At 45.7% G+C, this 17,487-nt stretch overlaps 1 protein-coding gene across 3 annotated transcripts in view; it reads right to left on the reverse strand.

Annotated features, from left to right (window-relative positions):
* The window catches only part of Inpp5b (inositol polyphosphate-5-phosphatase, 75kDa), a 53,663-nt gene that overhangs the window by 31,035 nt on the left and 5,141 nt on the right, over nucleotides 1-17,487 (reverse strand). For 2 of the 3 annotated variants that reach the window (XM_005395223.2, XM_005395221.2), the window contains exon 7: nucleotides 12,205-12,345. In XM_005395223.2, the coding sequence (XP_005395280.1) occupies nucleotides 12,205-12,345 (141 nt within the window). Of the gene's footprint in view, nucleotides 1-11,958; nucleotides 12,104-12,204; nucleotides 12,346-17,487 lie in introns of those variants that run through there. The other variant, XM_013519687.1, reaches the window with a different exon arrangement.

Consider the following 17,487-nt stretch of genomic DNA (forward strand, 5'->3'; position numbering starts at 1 on the left):
AAAAAAAAAAAAAAAAAAAGAAGAAGAAGGAAGGAAACTTAAGTCCTCTTATACCACAATCTTCCTGTGTGACTTGATAAGTCACTTCTACCCATTGGGTCTTCATTTCATCATCTTTAAAGTTTTGTTTTGGTTTTTGCTTTGTTTTTTGGTCATTTTGAGACAGGGTTTCACTATGCAGTTCATGCTGGCCTAGAACTCACTTTGTAACCCAGGCTGGCCTTAAAAATCCCAGTGATCCTCCTGCCTCAGCCTCCCAAGTGTGAGAATTACACACGTGTGCCACCACGCCTGGCCTTCAAGGGGGCTGATAACGTGCAAAGGCACCTACACTCTTCAAAGTAAGGACTTAGGAGTAAGTACTGTTTCTGCATGTCAGTGATTTCTAAACACTCCCTTGGGATTCTCTTTCTTTGGCTACCTCCTGTCTGACCACAGGGACGTCTCTTGGGGACAACACGTTGGGCCCGGAGGATTCAGCTCCCATTCACGGGTGGGGAGCGTACTGGTAGGAAAGCTGCCTTACAGGCCTACAGCTTGCCAATTTGCACTCGCGTGGAATTGCTCCCTGGACCTGGTCCAGCAAGGACTGGAACACCTTCATTCAGAGTCTACGGAAGGAAACTTTAAGGCCTGATGTAGGGGCTTTCCAGCACAAGACAGCCCTCTCAGAACCTCTTCTCTCCAGAACCTGCCCGCAGCTCTTTACCCTGTGAATGTACCACTGCACAGCCACTTATCCCCCTCTGGCCACAGCTTCCATGCTCTTCCTTCTCCTCTTCTGCACTCCCACCTGCCCTTTCAACTTCACACCTCCAATCCTGGCTCACCCAGGAAAGCGACTCCTGGGCTTTTTCTTTCTTCTCACATTCAATTACCAAGTCTGTGAGTCTCTCTCTTAAATACTTCTGTATCTGATCCTGTTCTCTATCCTGACCGCCATGCCTCCGTTCATCCCTGAACATCTCTGCACAGCCCAGTTCATGGAGAGTCCCCAGTCTCCATCTTTACCTCCTCCTACCCATTTTGCCAATACCTAGAAGAAAGCACGGGTCTAAGCAGTTCAGTGCAATGTGCAAAATCCCTCAGTACCTTTCATTACTTTTGGAGTAAATCCCAAATCTCTGAGTATTACTATGAGGCATCAACAGCCCCAGACGCTCCTCCAGGCCTGCTTCACACTCCCACTCCAGCCTACCCTCTCTCACCCTCCAACGCACTCACACCAAACTGCTTATCTTTGCACATGTTGCCTTTCCTCTCACCTTGGTTCTGGGTATGTATTAACCTCTCTCCGATTCCAGCATCACACGATGAACTACAAACTCACCCTTCCGAAGACTCGTATCAGGTATCACCTTCAAAAGGCCACGTCTAAGGGGCTGGGGATTTAGCTCAGTGGCACAGCGCCTGCCTCGCAAGTACAAGGTCGTGAGTTCAATTCCTGGTACCGGAAGAAAAAAAAAAGACCATCTCTGGCCTTCTCCTTATATTCTCACATACACAGTGCTTACTTCTACTCAGGTACTCATCACAATGGACTCATAACTGGGCTCCATGTTTTTATCTGACCTCTTTAGCCAGACAAGTTTCTTGGGAGCAAGGGCTAACATTTTTCTGTAGCCCCTGGCATTCCACACTAGGTGCACATAGTAGGCAGTTAAATGCATAGGGAACAAATAGCCTCACATTTCTTCTCACATTCAGGTCATTTCTCAGTGACGATATCTAGGGACATTCGAGATGACCACCTATATTCCTACAGGCGAAGCCACTTCCCAGTGAGAACCTACCAAGCAGGTCAGTCACAGTAACACCCGCAGCTTAATCTGAATGTGAGAAGGTGCAGACACAGTCTATTTGCCTTGTAACTTCTGTGCTTTCCTCTGCACATCTTAAAGCCCCGGCTCACAAGTTTTACTAAGTAGACACTGTTGACTCCAGAGTTTCATTCCATCCAAGCCTAGGCATTGCAGCCTAATATACAAATCCACAACCCTTTATCTGAAAGCCTTTGAGTCAAATGTATTTTGGAATTCAGAATTTAGGGGTAAAAAGATAAACAGTCTGTATCATATACTGAATTCTGTAATAACAAAGATAAACAGTCTGTATCATATACTGTAATAACCCCAGCAGAGCCTGAGACACAGTAAAACTTATATTGCCTATAGCAACACTTAGTGGGATAAATAAAACCCATAAATAGTCTCATAATAGTAAAAGCCTTTTACTTGAGCCAAACTTATGCCCCCAACATCCCCTCTTTTTGGCAGTACTGAGGTATGAAACCCAGGAGTGTTCTACCACTGAGCTACAGTCCCAACTCGTTGTTTTGTTTTGTTTTGTTTTTATGTTGAGGCAGAGCCTCACTAGGTGTCCATGTGGAATTTGAACCTATATTCCTCCTGCCTCAGCCTTCCTAAGTACAGGGATTCAGGTACGCACGCCTGGCAAAAAACTTTTCGGCCTTCTGCGCTGTCAGAAGTTCAGAACTGCCAATAAGGCAGAAGTCATGAGCACAGCTGATATATCTACATGCATAAGAAAGGTCCAGCATATACACCTGTGTGCATATGTATACTACATGTATAAAGATACACACATATTTCTACAGACACATACGTTCTGCTATGGCTTGGATGTAGTTTGCCAGGTCTGCAATCCTGTCATCCACTCACCCCTCTTCTGGGGCCCCCACACAGAACTAGCCTCAACCTCATGGCTTCGTACTCCAGGCTGGAACTTCCTTATTTGCTGCCTCAGATGGTCTCCCCACAAAGAGATCCTTCCACTTCTCCACACCCAACACAGACTCTGGACCTGGGCACATTAAACTCTGATTTCATCTCTCTCTGCTCTAAACCTTCAGCGTTACATCACTGCCTACAGATTAAGGTCCAAACTGGTTCAGCTGGCATAGTCAGTCCTTCACACATCAGCTTTACCCTCTCATTATTTACCACCCAGACAGCCCAATCTAAAAAGACAGGTTCCCCCCACATGCCACCCTAACTCCTGCCTTCATATAAAGTCCCTCCTACTTTCTGTATATCTCTGTACACCTTTCCTTCAAACTCTAGCCCCAACTCCAAGCTCTCTTTTGTGAAGCCCTATTGAACCACACCAGTAGCCAGGAGAGTTTTCTGAAATCGGAAGGCCTTCTTGTCCGTGTATCTTGTTTGGCACTTTAAAGGTGTCTCATAAACTCAAGAGTGTCCTGGAAAAGGCCTTGGGCTCTGGAATAAAACACAGCTGGCTATTTCACTGGCTCTATTACCTCTTATGAAACCTCACACAAATGACTTAATTTGTTTCCTCATTTGTAAAATGGGGTAAATACTACCACCCTTACAAAGAAGCCAAGAGGATAAACAAACGCAATCTATATGGGACAAGAGCCTCACACAATACCTGCTATGCAGCAGACACCAGAAATTGTTTTTTCTCCCTCTTCTCCATCACTCCTAATCTCCAACTGTTTTGATAATAATGCCTACCATTTACGGAGTAGCTCTCATAGGTAGGTACTGCAGCAAATGCCATGTGCACTGTTCCTGATTTTTGGCTTCATTTCACAAATAAGGATATTGAGGCCTACAGTGGACAGCAGACGTACCCAAGGACACAGAATTAGTAAATAGCCTAGCTGACATTAAAAGTCAGGCCTGCTTGACTCCAATGCACTACAACTTCCCCTTTTGCAAGCACAAGCACAACATTCCATCACATTGGAAACTCTGAGTGATAAGTACTATGTGAATATGAGGACTGAATCTGTTTAGATTACAAAGCACAGGGGCTGGGGATTTAGCTCAGTGGTACAGCACTTGCCTGGCAAGGGCGACATCATGAGTTCGATTCCCGGTACCGGAAAAAAATCCAAAAAAAAAAAAAAGAGACCATTCTTTTAAGTGAAATAGATTACAAAGCACAAAAGTACCGCCACAGTCTCCACAGAATGTGTGGGTGTATTACTGTTCCTGCTCGGTATCCTGAGCACCTACACAGCAGGTCTAGAAGGAGGTGTCCCGTCCTATTTTCTCAGGCACTGGCCTCTGCATTCCATTTCCAGCGCACTAGAAGTTGTTGCAAAATCACATAAGCAAAACATTATAAAGTATGTGCTCCAAAAAGACCTGACAGTTCAGACTGGTAGGATCAAAAGGGTTGGCCCAACACCTACCACACTAGGGGCATACCACCAGGGAGCTGTCCCATAGATTCTTTCCACCCAAGGCAGGACAACACGTATCAGTAAGAGATACACTCACTTAGATAAATAGAGCCACATCCAACTACTCATAGGCTAGGAACAAACCAAGTTCAACTATTCAGAATCTAAGTCAGGGGCTAGGGATATAGTTCAGAAGCACAGAGTGTGACTGGCAAGCGCAAGATCTTGAGTTCAATTCCCAGAACCAAAAACAAAAACAAAAAAATGACAATAATAGACACATTATCATAAATAATATAAATAGTAAATGCTTAGATCTACCTATATGGAATACTGTTTTCATCATTTTACATTTCTTCTTACAACTATTCTATGAGATAAGTGCTATTACAGACCAGGTAATAAACACAAACAAGTTCAAGCAACTTGCCCTTGAGCACACAGTAAGTAGTAAATGACAGCTGGAAGTCAAACCCAGGGAATCCGAATGGAGAATCTATACTTTCAACCAAATCACCTGTCAGAAAAACAAAGAACACAGAAAGCATTCCTGGCAGAGGAAATAACTTCAAAAGCACAAAGACATTATAGTATGCTCAGACAAAAGTAACAAGATAAATAAGTAAAAGTGAGTTTTGAAGCATTTGGAGATACAAAGTTGGAATGTAGGGATTAGAGCTCAAGTATGAGATTTGAACAGATGACCTGAGTTCCAGTCTCAACTCTGTCACTGACCAGGTGAGTGGTCCTAGGCCTGTTACCTACCTTCTCTGAGTCTCTGCTTTCCCAAATGAAAAATAATGATTCTCTTCTAGAACTTTCATGGCACAGACCCAAAGTAAATGGTTCATAAATTACAACTGGTAATGATGATAATACTAGTGATAAGTGATAAATTCAGAAACTATCAGACTTTGACTGTCATTTGTAGTTTGGATTTTACTTTTTTAAAATTTTATTTTACTCTTATAGCTTCCCAAGTGTTTGCATACCACATACTATACAAGGTAGGGAGCTCTTGAGTGAGGTTCATAACACAGGGACCTGGCATTAGAAAGAATGGAAAGAATCCAGTTTTACACTTCAGTCTGGCCACCACTTGAAATAGTTGTTATCCCTTTTTCCATTTTTCTTTCTTCTTTATTTCTTCTCTCTTTTGTGGTACTGGGGATTGAACCCACCCACAACCTGCTCACTGAGCTACAGCCCCAACTTTTTTTTTTTTTTTTTGAGACAGAGTCTCAGTCATCAAATTGCCCTAGCTGGGCTAGAACTTGAGCCCTCCTGCCTTAACCTCCAAGTGCTAGAATTACAAGCACGCACCTCCACCACTCTGCTTTTGTTGCTTGTTCTTTGCCACACTGGGGATGGAACCCCACGCCTTCTCACTGAGCTACACCTCCAGCCCTTTTACATTTTTTGAGACAGGGTGGCAGAACGGCCCAAGATGGGCTCAAACTCAACATCATCCTGCCTCAGTCTCCCAAGTGTTGGAATTGTTGGTGTGCACTACCACAGCTGGCTTTACTATTATTTCCTCTTTTTTTTGTCTGTCCTTTTGAGACAGGGTCTTGTTATGCAGTTCAGGCTGGCCTGAGCTCACTTTGCTGGTCTCGAACTCGCAACGATCCTCCTGCCTCAGCCTCCCAAATGCTGGGATTACAGGCGTGCACCACCACGCCTGGCATTGCTATTTTCTTTACAGTCAAATAACTATGCTTAGTTTTCTTTCATTTTTGTAACATAGTATTTTTTTTCTTTTTTGAGACAGTTTTCTTGTGTAGTTCAGGCTGCCCTTGAACTCATGCCAATCCTCTTGCCTCCTGCCCTCTCCCTATCAGGGTGGGATTACAAGCAGGCACCACTACACCCACCGTAAATGTAGAATCTTATGGTATTTTGTTTTGTTTTGTTTTGTTTTGTTTGTTTTGTTTTAAGTCAGGGCCTCACTATTTGGTCCAGGCTGGCCTCAAACACACAGCAATCCTTCTGCCTCAGCCTAAATGCTGGGATTACAGGCATATGCCACTATTCCTGGTGTCTCATGCCTTTTCAGAAAGTACACAGATTTTAACATTTGACACCTGTAATCCTAGCACTCAGGAGGCTGAGGCAGGAGGGTTACTGTGAGTTCAAGACCAGCCTGGGCTACAAAGTTATTTCAAGTCCAGCCTGAACTGGATAGTGAAACCTTATCTCAAAAAGATTTAAAAAAAAAAAAAAGAAAGAAAAAAGAAAAACATTTGAAACGGGCAAAGATATCTCTAAAGACACAGACATCCCTGCAGACTAAAAACTTATGGGTCCTGGACTCAAAATCCAATGTTCACCTTACACAAATTCGACTTAGGTTACCAAGGACTAACTGACTAGCTTTCAAAGAGGAAGACTATGGTGTGGCTACTTTACAGCAATGGGTCAGCAGTGCTGGGCTGCTGGAAAGATTACGTTTTCCTCCAGGCTCTCCCTCAGTGGGCCTTCTGTGCCCTGTCTGTGGTGCGGTGACAAGGCTGAAAGAGAAGTGGGCAAGCACAAACCAGGAAGGCTGGGGGAAGGGGATGAAGAGGGTAAAAGAGGAAGAGGCAGGAGTTGTTCAGGCTACAAACTGTGTGAGTCTCTACACTTCAATCAAAGATAGACTCTTTCTGGGGGGAGGTGCCAGGACCTCACGCTTGCCAGGCAGGTGCGGCAGACAGACACTTTAAAAGCACCTAAGGATGTTCAAGACATTACACTAACATTTGGGAAGGCGAGGGGGATGCAAAATGCCATTAGCAGCAAGTTCAGACTTACAAAAATGCAGCTAAATTTGAAGTCAACAAGGAGGTGAAAAAATACAAGACTTTTATCCAGAAATATAAGCAGTCAAATTTGAAGAAAGAGGAAATGGTGATTGTGGTGGATAAGACTAGAGAAGCAAGCTGAGGCCAGGCTGTGAAGGACTTAAATGCCACACTAAGGAATTTAAACTTTATACTGTAAGCGACAGAGGTGGTATAACACTCAAGTTCACATACAAAACAGTGGGTGTGTCAGGTGTGACACATGCCTCTAGTTTCCAGGAGGATCACAGGTTCAAGCCCATCCTAGGCAACCCAGTGTCCTAACAAGACTGTCTGAAAATTTAAAGAGAAAAGTGGCTGAGGGTGTAGCTCAGTACAATCCCTAGGTCAATCCGCAGCACGTAAGAAAGAGCATACTGCATGAACTGTGAATATTGTGGGAAGTGGGCAGATAGGATTGGCACTGCAGAAAAAAATGAACAACAGTTGCTTATTGGACAAAAGAGCAAAAGGATAAGTCAGGATGACCAAGGATTTTAGGGACTACACACAGGGGAAAAAATGCAAGTGAGGAAAGGTGTAAGTACCATTTTTGAAAAGAAACCACCCTAAGATAGGTACTAAAGAAGGTAGCTGGCTTCTACACTCTGTGGGTGGCATGGACTGTATCTCTGTTTCCCAAGCAAAAGCACTCTGAGCTAGTTTAGCATTCCTAAATCCTCTGTGCCCCTCCAGGAGGCAAACTTTTACTCCCATTTTTAAAATGTAGAGGACATTCAAGAGACAAGTCTAATATGCCAAAGAACGTTAGTGAAAAGAAAAAGAAAAATATCCAGGTCACTTAAGACATACATTTTATTCACATCCTCACCAACAATATCCCAGTGAAAGCCGGGCATGGTGGCGCATGCCTGTAATCCCAGCACTCAGGAGGCTGAGACAGGAGGATCGCCGTGAGTTTGAGGCCAGCCTGGGATACACAGTGAGTTTAAACCCAGTCAGAACCTGTCTCAAAAAAAAAAAAAATTCCCATGGAAGTTTTCTCACCCATACTTACAGCTCAGTTCATAGATGGATCATTATTAAAGCTTAAAAGCTTGTTACAAAAAAAAAAAAAAAAACTGTTACAGTATTTCTTTTTTGTTTTTGGGCTTTTGTCACAATGTATTTTAAGCAACAAAAACAGCACATGTAAATCAGGTTCTATGCCCCAACACTGTCTTTCCTCTAATAAACACTGATGCCTTCCTCTTCCTGAATCTGTCCCCGAGGATGTTCCCATGCAAAGCTCCACTTCTAGCCAGGCGTGGTGGTGCCCGCCTGTAATCCCAGCACTCGGGAGGCTGAGGCAGGAGGATCGTTGTGAGTTTGAGACCAGCCTAGGCTACAAAGTGAACTCAAGGCCAGCCTGAACTGCATATCAAGACCCTGTCTCAAAAAGACAAAAAAAAAAAAAAAAAAAAAAGCTCCACTTCTAATTGAATGTTGATGTGTCACCACTTTTGTGGGGGGGGGGGGGTACCAGGAATTGAACTCAGGACCTAACACTTGCCAGGCAGGCACTGGGCTACTGAGCTAAATCCCCAGCCCAGCCCCTCTTAAGAGTTCTAGACAACCATTGTAGAATTCCAAAGCAAACAGTTTTCACAAGAAAAAAAATCCTTTGAGAGTTCTCTGAGACTAGAAACATGCGGTTAAATGGGACAAAGAAGGAAAATGGAGAGGGGAAACAACAAAAGGAGGAAGAAAAATGAGCAGTTCTGTTTTGTTTAAAGAAACAAAGTGACTCAAAATTAATTTTCATAGGAACCTGAAGAACTTACAAAGGTAGAAACAATAGGTGATAGTTCTACCTCTAAAATAAACCAAAGTCACTTCATCCAGGATATGTCGGGCATATAGATTTTATTTGTCAACAAACACAAAGCAAGATGAAAAAGAAAAAGAATCCAGGGGCTATTTTTCTAACATCCTCTCTAGCTCCTACTCTGGTAATCTAGGTTATCCTTTCTGTTACCCTGTGACATAAATAGCATTCATTTCCTCTCACAGGCCAGGCAGTTTTTAAGGCTTTACTTCCTGGGTCCAGTGGAAAAAATACTCATAACCCACTCCATTCTAAATTTGAGTTACTACAAAAATGGTTTGCTTTGAATCAACTTTAGGAGGGGAAAAAAAAAAGTTGCAAAAGACCAAAATTTGTTTGCTATTAGCACTTTGTTAAATTGACCCAGAATAGCTCCCAAGGGACTTGTGAGTAGTTGCTTCTTTCCACTGTATGCCTCAGAATTCTCCAGAACGCAGCTCCAGGTCTTTGCATGCACCCAGATGAAATGCAGGTGAACTTTTTTTTTTTTTTTTTTTTGGTCTTTTTGAGACTGGGTCTTGCTGTGCAGTTCAGGTTGGCCTTGAACTCATTACATAGCCTAGGCTGGCTTCAAACTCATGGCAATCCTCCTGCCTCAGCCTACTGAGTGCTGGGGTTGCAGGTGTGTGCCATAGGTTCACCCAGCGAACTTTTTACATAGTGACTGGGTTGAGTAGTGAGCTCTATGCAGGATCCCCAGTAAGGTTTTCTGGATAAGAAGATCTAGAAATCATGAGGTATTTCTCCCAGGTCAGACCCTATTCCTTCCAAAGAAAGAAAAAGTTACGCAAATTAAGAGCAATAAAGTAAATTACGAAGCAGAAAAACTCCTGCCTAAGGCAGCTACCAGTTTAAAGGCCAATACAGGTCTTAACAGCTAAAGACACTAAGAGAATCAGATAAACAGGTGGCCACTCAACCAGAAGCATACATCTCACTTCAGCATCACAACTTAGCTCCTAAATACCAATCTGAATTTGAAGATATGGGTTCCAACTGCAAACTAACTTCATTTTACCACTACAGTCCCACACTCCTAAATTCAGCAAAGACAAATCAAAGAAAAACATTTTGGAGAGAATTGCTAAAGTGAAATCTTTCCTTTCTCTACCAAAGCAAAAGTGGGTCGATCTCTAGCAGATTCACCTTGCCCCCAACATGCCTAGGCCATAAGGGGCCCTTGCCCTTAGCTCACCCTTGACTACCTTCCCACTAGCCTGACCACAGGCTCTTTACCTCTGTGAAGAGAATACCATTAGCTAGTCATAGTGGCGAACAACTGTAATCCCAGCACTCAGGAGGCTGAGGCAGGAGAATCACCAACAGCTGGGGACCAGCCTGGCTTCCATAGTGAGTTAACCCCAGCCTGAACTACATACTGAGACCTCGGCTCAAAAAAGAAAAAAACAAAAAACAGAAAGAAAAAAATAGACTATCAGACTCTTTCAGGCTGTCATCCCCTATAAGCAAGGGGTCCCTTTAATTCTCCTGTTGTGGGCCACAAACAGCATTTCAAAGCAGTCTTCTGCCTGGGGCTGGCTACTGGGAAGTGGGTCTTTTGGCCTTTTGTCTGTAAGAACCAAACCCACTACCTGTTTCCCTCCAGTGGAGCATCTACTGGAGGCCCAAAGGGTTTCTTCCGCCTGTTGTAGAAGGAGTAACTCCTAGGGGCAGGAGCCTCTCTGGAAACAAGAGCTGACTCACAGAAGTCATAACGGGGGAATTAGTTACTAGTGTAATCCTACTTACTGCAGATATTACGATGAAAACAGATTCTTTTAAACTTAAAGTAAAACCAAACCTCCACAATAACCCCTCTCCAGTATGTGGCTAGTTTTTCTTTTGTGAGTGGAAATGAAAGGTTCTGCGATCCCTGCACATTTCTCACCCAGGGGCAGATAACTAGCTGCGGAGCTGGCCTGATTTTTCACAGAATGGGCCACACCAACAGCCTGGCTCTAACACACTGGCTGAAAAAGCTGAACCCACATCTCAGCGCTGCCAATAGGCCTGTCCTCCACCAACTATCTGGATTCCCGTAGCCTCCTGTGATGGGCAAGGAGAGGATGTGCTCCTGATCATAAACTCTCCCCTAGCCCCGTATCACAGCCCAGAATGTCATGGAAACTGAAGCAATCGCTCTCTCAAGATCAGCTCAAGTGAACTCTGTGATAAGCCCAAGAAAGATGCAAACTATCAGCACCATCAGGCGCTTCAATCGCATCTTGTGGCTGCAACGGAGGAGAAGCAGAAGCACGGAGGAAGAGGCCTTGCCTAGTTTCCTCTCGGTTTACAAACTCTTGTGCAACACTGCTCATAGTTTCCAGTCCTTGTAGGAGCCAGCGGAGTGCGGGCCCGGAGTTGACACAGCTACTTGTCGGACTCTTCATCCCTACCAAGTAACTGCGAAAGGCGGTACAAACAGGTACCTGGGGTTATGCCAAAGCTCGCTGAAACTGGTGCTTCGTGGGCATACCCAGGGGGAAAGACACCGAGGAGCGCTTGCAAAAAAAAAAACCTGGAGCTGACCATAAAAGGCCGGTCCGCAGGTCCTCGCAAAGTGAGGGACTGACCCAAATTTCAGCCCCGAGCCTCCTGATCTTCAACAACAACCTCCTCCTCCACAATCAGCCTTTTGTGTGACACCACACTAGTCCCTTTCACCTGTAACCTCGTCCCGGCCTCCAGTCCCCGGGTAGACGGGCCCTCTGGACCAGCCCCGTGCACTCACAGCTACCCCACGGGCACTGCGCCCCACCCGAAGGAGGCTGTCACAGGGGGGCACACTCCCCAGAAACGCGCAAACACGCAGGGTCAGGCTGGAGAGCAAGCTCGCTGGGGAAACTGAGGCCCTGAGCGGGGCAGCGAGCAGCCCGAGGCGACACAGCGAGCGGGACCCGGGCTTCCCTCAAACCCCCGCCAGCGGAGCCCCGAGTTCCCGGCGCCCACCGGCCTCCCGCGCCGCGCCGCGCCGAGGACATCCCCAGGAGCTTCAGTCCAGCCTCCCCGCCTCCGCGGGGCCCGGACTGCGGTCTCCGTCCACCGCCAACCCGCAAGCCCCGCCCACGCGAAGGCCAGGTCCGCCGTGGACCCCGGCCCAGACCCCAGGCCCTTCCCTCCGCCCGGCGGACCTGCAAAGACGCGCTCCCGAGAGCCCGCGGCGGCAGACATTTCCCTGCCCGCTTCCTCAAGCTCTTCATCCCGCCGCCCGTCCCCTTCCCCGCGCGCTCCGCCCCCAAGAGGGCCCGCCCCCGCGTGCCACCTTCGCCAATCGAAAGCCAGCCTGTTCCCTCACCCCGCCCCTCTATAGAATGAGACCCGCCCCCTTAAACGGAGCTCCTCCAATCCCCACAGCCCCTTGCGAGACGGATACCTGCCTCCGCCAATTGTTGTGTATCCGGGCCAGGTACCCCGGGACAAGTTCCAACCGCGAAGCGTCCCCGAGTCTGGTTGTAGCTCCACGCACTCGTATCGGGACAGCCACTGGAATTCAGGATCCCGTGTCGCAGGGTCGAAGCCTGTGGCAGGAAAAAGGAGCTCAGACTGAGCCACGGGTTTGAAAGGGTTAAAGAGCCGTTTCTCTATGATTGGATTCTCTGGAGAAACTCCAATCCCGTTTCCCAAGCACAGCGTAAGTCCAAGGCCCAGATGTAGTAATAGATGCGAACGCAGACGTGCTCTATTATTCCTCCGACTGCATAGTGCTTAGTGCTAAGGTCTGTGCTTTATATGTATGTACATTACGTCCTTCATCCACACAACAAACTATGAGGTAGGGACCTATTATCCCAATTTTCTGTATGGAGCAACTGAGTTCAGAGAGATTAAACCCAAACTCAGATTGGAAGCTTCAAAAAGATAACAATACTGAAGAGTGGGTTGCAAGGGTTTAAACTACCCTAACCAACCTGGGAGGGTGGCGTGGCGCATGGCTGTAATCCCAGCACTCAGGAGGCTGAAGCAGGAGGATTGCCACGAGTTCCAGGCTAGCCTGGGCTACATAGTGAGTTCAAGGCCAGCCTGGACGACATAGCGAGACCCTGTCTCAAAAAAAGAAAACAAAACCTTAACCTCCATCTGTAACTTGCAAGCCATTCCAAAGAGATGGCTCTAAATCAAAGCAGCATGCCTGCCATGAATTAATTTTCTGGATGTGGTGGCACAAGCTTGTAATCCCAGCATTCTGGAAAGGTGAGGCAGGAAGATTTTAAGTTCCAGCCCAGTCTGGACAATTTAGGGAGAGCCTCTCTCAAAATAACAAGTAAAAAAAGCACTGGGGATGTAACCCAGTATGAAGACCCTGGCCTGGGCACAAAAACACAAGCAATGAGAAGGTGATAAAGAGACTCCTCAAGACAAGTCCTCTGGTTTCCCCTTAAGCAGACTGCCACCAGTCCTTCCTAGCAATTCTGGAGCCACCTCCGCTTCTGACTCAAATCTGTCTGACTTCAAATCACTTCAATCACTTGAACCCTTCTGCAGTCCTGCCTGCTCAGCTTGTAGAACTGCATGATTCAGATGGAACCGAGTTGGATGTGCAGAGATGTGGTAGATGAGAAAAATGAAGAAATCCCTGTTGTGACAGTTCAGAGAAGTGGAGTTAGTAGTTTCCCTGCAGGCTAGCCTGTAGTGAGATAAAAGAAGTAAAAATGGATAAAAGAAAACTCCTCTGTTTGTGTCCTATATTAAAACTTTGGGACAGACTCCTTGCTCAGCTCTGCAGGTAGCCGTGCTAATCACTCAAGCGTGTTGGGTATTACAAGGTTTATTAGCTCCAAATTTATCTCATCTTCCTTCAAAGTTGAGGACACTAAGATAAGGGTAACTAAAGGAACTTTCAGGAACTCTCAGTTGCCAGCTTTCATATCCTCTAGTTCCAGACAACCCTGCAGCAGTGGCTACAAGTCTTTAAAGCTACAAGCACATTGGACTTCATGGAAAGCAGGCTCTTACAGACCACCCCATGATGAGATCACCTCCGAGCAAGAGAAGTAATCACAAGACAGAAACTGAGGCATACACACACACACACACACACACACACAGAAAATCTCTTGGGAGACCAGAAGTGCCCCTCAAACAGTAAGGATTTCTTCAGAGCTATGGAAGCCGGCAGAACTGAGACAATGATCTATGGACCTGGCCCACCTCTGCTAATCCTTAAAAGTTGATCTTGTGTTTTTGTGCCCAGGCCAGTGTGAACCTCCTTTATCAGAGTAAGCTCCTTCCATTTCTTTTGGCTGGAGTCTATTTTATTTTCCCTTATATCTAACTCTGCCTGATAAACCTTTCCATGCCTCTCCTTATGCAAATTCCCTGATGCATCCTCAAATCCTTCTCCTGTGATGGTAGTCAGGAAACCTACCACCTACTCCACGAGGCAAATACATACAGGTCCCCAATCCTCTCTAAAGGGCCCCCTCAAACTCCCTAGGTGTGCCATGGACCCTACAGGTAATAAGACTGCAAGACAGACACCCAAGCCTACAAAAGAGAAGTTGCCCTTGACCTCTTCATTTTAATGGCCAAGTACCAAGTTCTGTTCACCTGTTGCACAGCTTCATGCTTGACACTGTTCTGAATTAGTTGGACTAAAGCCAGCAACACAACACAACTCACAGCTTCCATGACACTTCATTCTCATCAGTCTGACGGCTTAACCACCTCTGCAGTTCACCCCTCTTCCCTAGTGTCATCCCCTGGCCCTGCGCCAAGTGTCAGTTTCTTATGCCTAAACTGTCATAATCCACTCCTCTTGTTCCTCCTGCTCAGGACTCTTCCCTCCCATAGCTGTTACCAGAGGAGCTTTTCTAACTTTCCAGGTCACTCCCCAGTTTCAAATTCCTTAACTGCTCTCTATAAGCCACAGGGCAAAGTCTAAATTCTTTGTCACTTATTCAAGACTCTACTAGCCACCGGGTGTGGTGATGCACGCCTGTAATCCCAGGACTCAGGAGGCTGAAGAAGGAAGATCCTTGCAAGTTTGAGACCAGCCTGGGCTACAAAGTGAGCTCAAGCTCAGCCTGAACTGCACAGCGAGATCCTGTCTCAAAAAGACCAAAAAAAAAAAAAAAAAAAAGAAGAAGAAGAAGAAGAAGACGACTCTACTAGCCATCAGACTGGATTTGGTGATGCACACCTGCCATTCCACCATTCTGGGAGGCTGAGACAGGAGGATTGCAAGTTGGAACCCAGTCTGGGCAATTTAGCAAGACCCTATCTCAAAATTAAAAATTAAAAATGGGGTGGGGATGTAGCTCAGTGCTAAGGCCTTGGATTTGATCCTCACTACCACAGAAAGAGAGAGAGAGAGAAAAAGAGAGAGAGGGAGAGAAAGAAGAGAGAAAGAAAAGAAAAGAAAAGCTCTTTATGCAAAAACCTCCCCTCTTTCCTGCTGCAAGTTCAGTCCCACCAAAGGGCCTGCTTTTCCTAACCACTGCCATGCCCGTTTCCTCCTTTCTGTCTGCCTGGGAAAAACCTCTAGTTCTTCCTTCTAGTCTCACCTTCAATATCACCTCCTGCTGGGCATGGTGGTCCATACCTGTGATCCCAGCACTTGGGAGGCTGAGGCTGGAGGATCGCCATGAGTCTGAGACCAGCCTGGGCTACATAATGAATTCAAGGTCAGCTTGCACTACATACTGAGACTCTACCTCAATAAAGAAATCCAGGCATGGTGGCGCACGCCTGAAATTCCAGCAGTCAGGAGGCTAAAGCAAGAGGATTGCCACGAGTTCGAGGCCAGCTTGGGCTACATAGTGAGTTCAAGGCCAGCCTGGACAACATAGAGAGACCCTGTCTCAAAAAAAGAAAGAAAGAAAGAAAGAAAGAAAGAAAGAAAGAAAGAAAGAAAGAAAGAAAAGAAACACCTTCTATACCAAGACTTCCCTAAACCATTGATGTAGAGAAGGTAGTACAGACTAAGGGATTAATCAAGCAGTAGAGCAAACCATGAAGTGTCAGACTGGTAGAACTACCATAGCCGATCCTACCTAACTTGGCTCTGCAGTTCACTAGCCACGTACTCAGTGAGGTTCTTACTCTTTCTGAGTCTCAGTGTCCACATCTATAAAATGGGAAAGCTGACAATTCCCATTGTCGAAGGTGGTAGTGAGAATTAGATCAGATGTATGAACACGCCTTAGGATAATGTCTAACACATCACGAATCACCAGTGATGTCAGCTGTGATTCCTTTTGCACAAAGGGAACCAGTGCTTTCTGAGCTCCCTGTGTAGTAAGCACTTTCATATGTGTTACTTCTTTTAATTCTCACAACCCCAAAGAGGAGATAGTCGTTATATACAAAACACTACAAAAACTAGAGTTCAGAGGGGGAAAGTGGCTTGCCCAGCATCCCACGGCTCAGACATGGACTCAAACGCCAGAGTCTGTGCAGTTTAAGAGCTCACTCTATTTGCTTTCCAGGGTGAGAATCCCTTATCCAGAACGCGTGGGACCAGCAGTTTCAGATTTCAGATTTCGGAATGACAGCATAATACAGTGAAGTATCTTAGAAATGGGATCCAAGTCTAAATGGGAAATTCATGTATGTTTCATGCACTCCTTATACATATAAACTGAAGGTAATTTGATACATGTAAATTTTAAATATATATTAAATAATTTATTAACAAAGCTATCTATCCATATCTTTTTTTGGTACTGGGATTAAACTCAGGGCCTTTACACTCAGCTACATCCCCAGCCCTTTTTTTTTTCAGAGTCTTACTATGTAATTCAGGTTGGGCTTGAACTCACTATGTAGCCCACCTTGCCCTTGAACTCAAGGCAATCCTCCTGCCTCAGCCTCCTTGGTGCTGGGATTATTGACATGCACCACCATGCCCAGCTTATACAATATTTTAAATAATTTTGTAGATAAAGCATGCTTAATAGTGTGGAATTTTCCACTTGCATCATATTGGCTCAGAAAGTTTTGGATTGTTGGAGCCATTTGGATGTGGGATTTGGGGATTAGGAATGCTCAGTGTGCATTATTATTGCTACCCCTCTTACAACTACTACCAATAATCATATAAGAAATTATCTTTCTTACTCTAGGATTTAGAGATAAAATTCCTCCTGCTTACAGAATACATTTTAAACTCCTTAGCTGGGCACTTATAGTTGTATCTTCTTGTTTCTACTTCCCTTTCCTCAAAGCCAGTCTCCTTCCTGGAAGATCAAGTGAAATAGCTGGGAGGCCCTAAGGTTCAGACCATAGTCAGACCATCATAGAAGGCGAGCTCTACTCCATCCCCACAGAGACGTTACCTTGGAAGGAAACCAACTGTACTGGGTGACTGCCTAGGTCCTGGCACCTGGCAGCTTGAATTTGCATGTCCTCTGCTCTATACATAAACCTTTCTTCACCTGCCAGGCAGATCTCTGATCTAAACAAATTCTGTCCTAGAGACCATTAATGTCTTGCTGACCATCTTCTCAGCTGCAGTGGAGGACAGCCGAGTTCAAGGGCACATGACAGACTTCCCTTGGTTCTTAGCTGTGGGTGGCTGAGAGAGGGAGATGGGCTTCTAAAAGCTGCTAGTTCTGTCAACTTGTCAGAGTTCTGAATCAGGGTCACAGACTTTGCTTTGTGCAGCCCTGCCCAGAACCAGGAGGGCAAAGGGGCCCTGCCATAGTTAATACCAGGTCCAG

The sequence above is a fragment of the Chinchilla lanigera genome, unplaced genomic scaffold (assembly GCF_000276665.1).
Source record: "Chinchilla lanigera isolate Chin_1 unplaced genomic scaffold, ChiLan1.0 scaffold00051, whole genome shotgun sequence".
In the NCBI taxonomy this organism is placed as follows: Eukaryota; Metazoa; Chordata; class Mammalia; order Rodentia; family Chinchillidae; genus Chinchilla; species Chinchilla lanigera.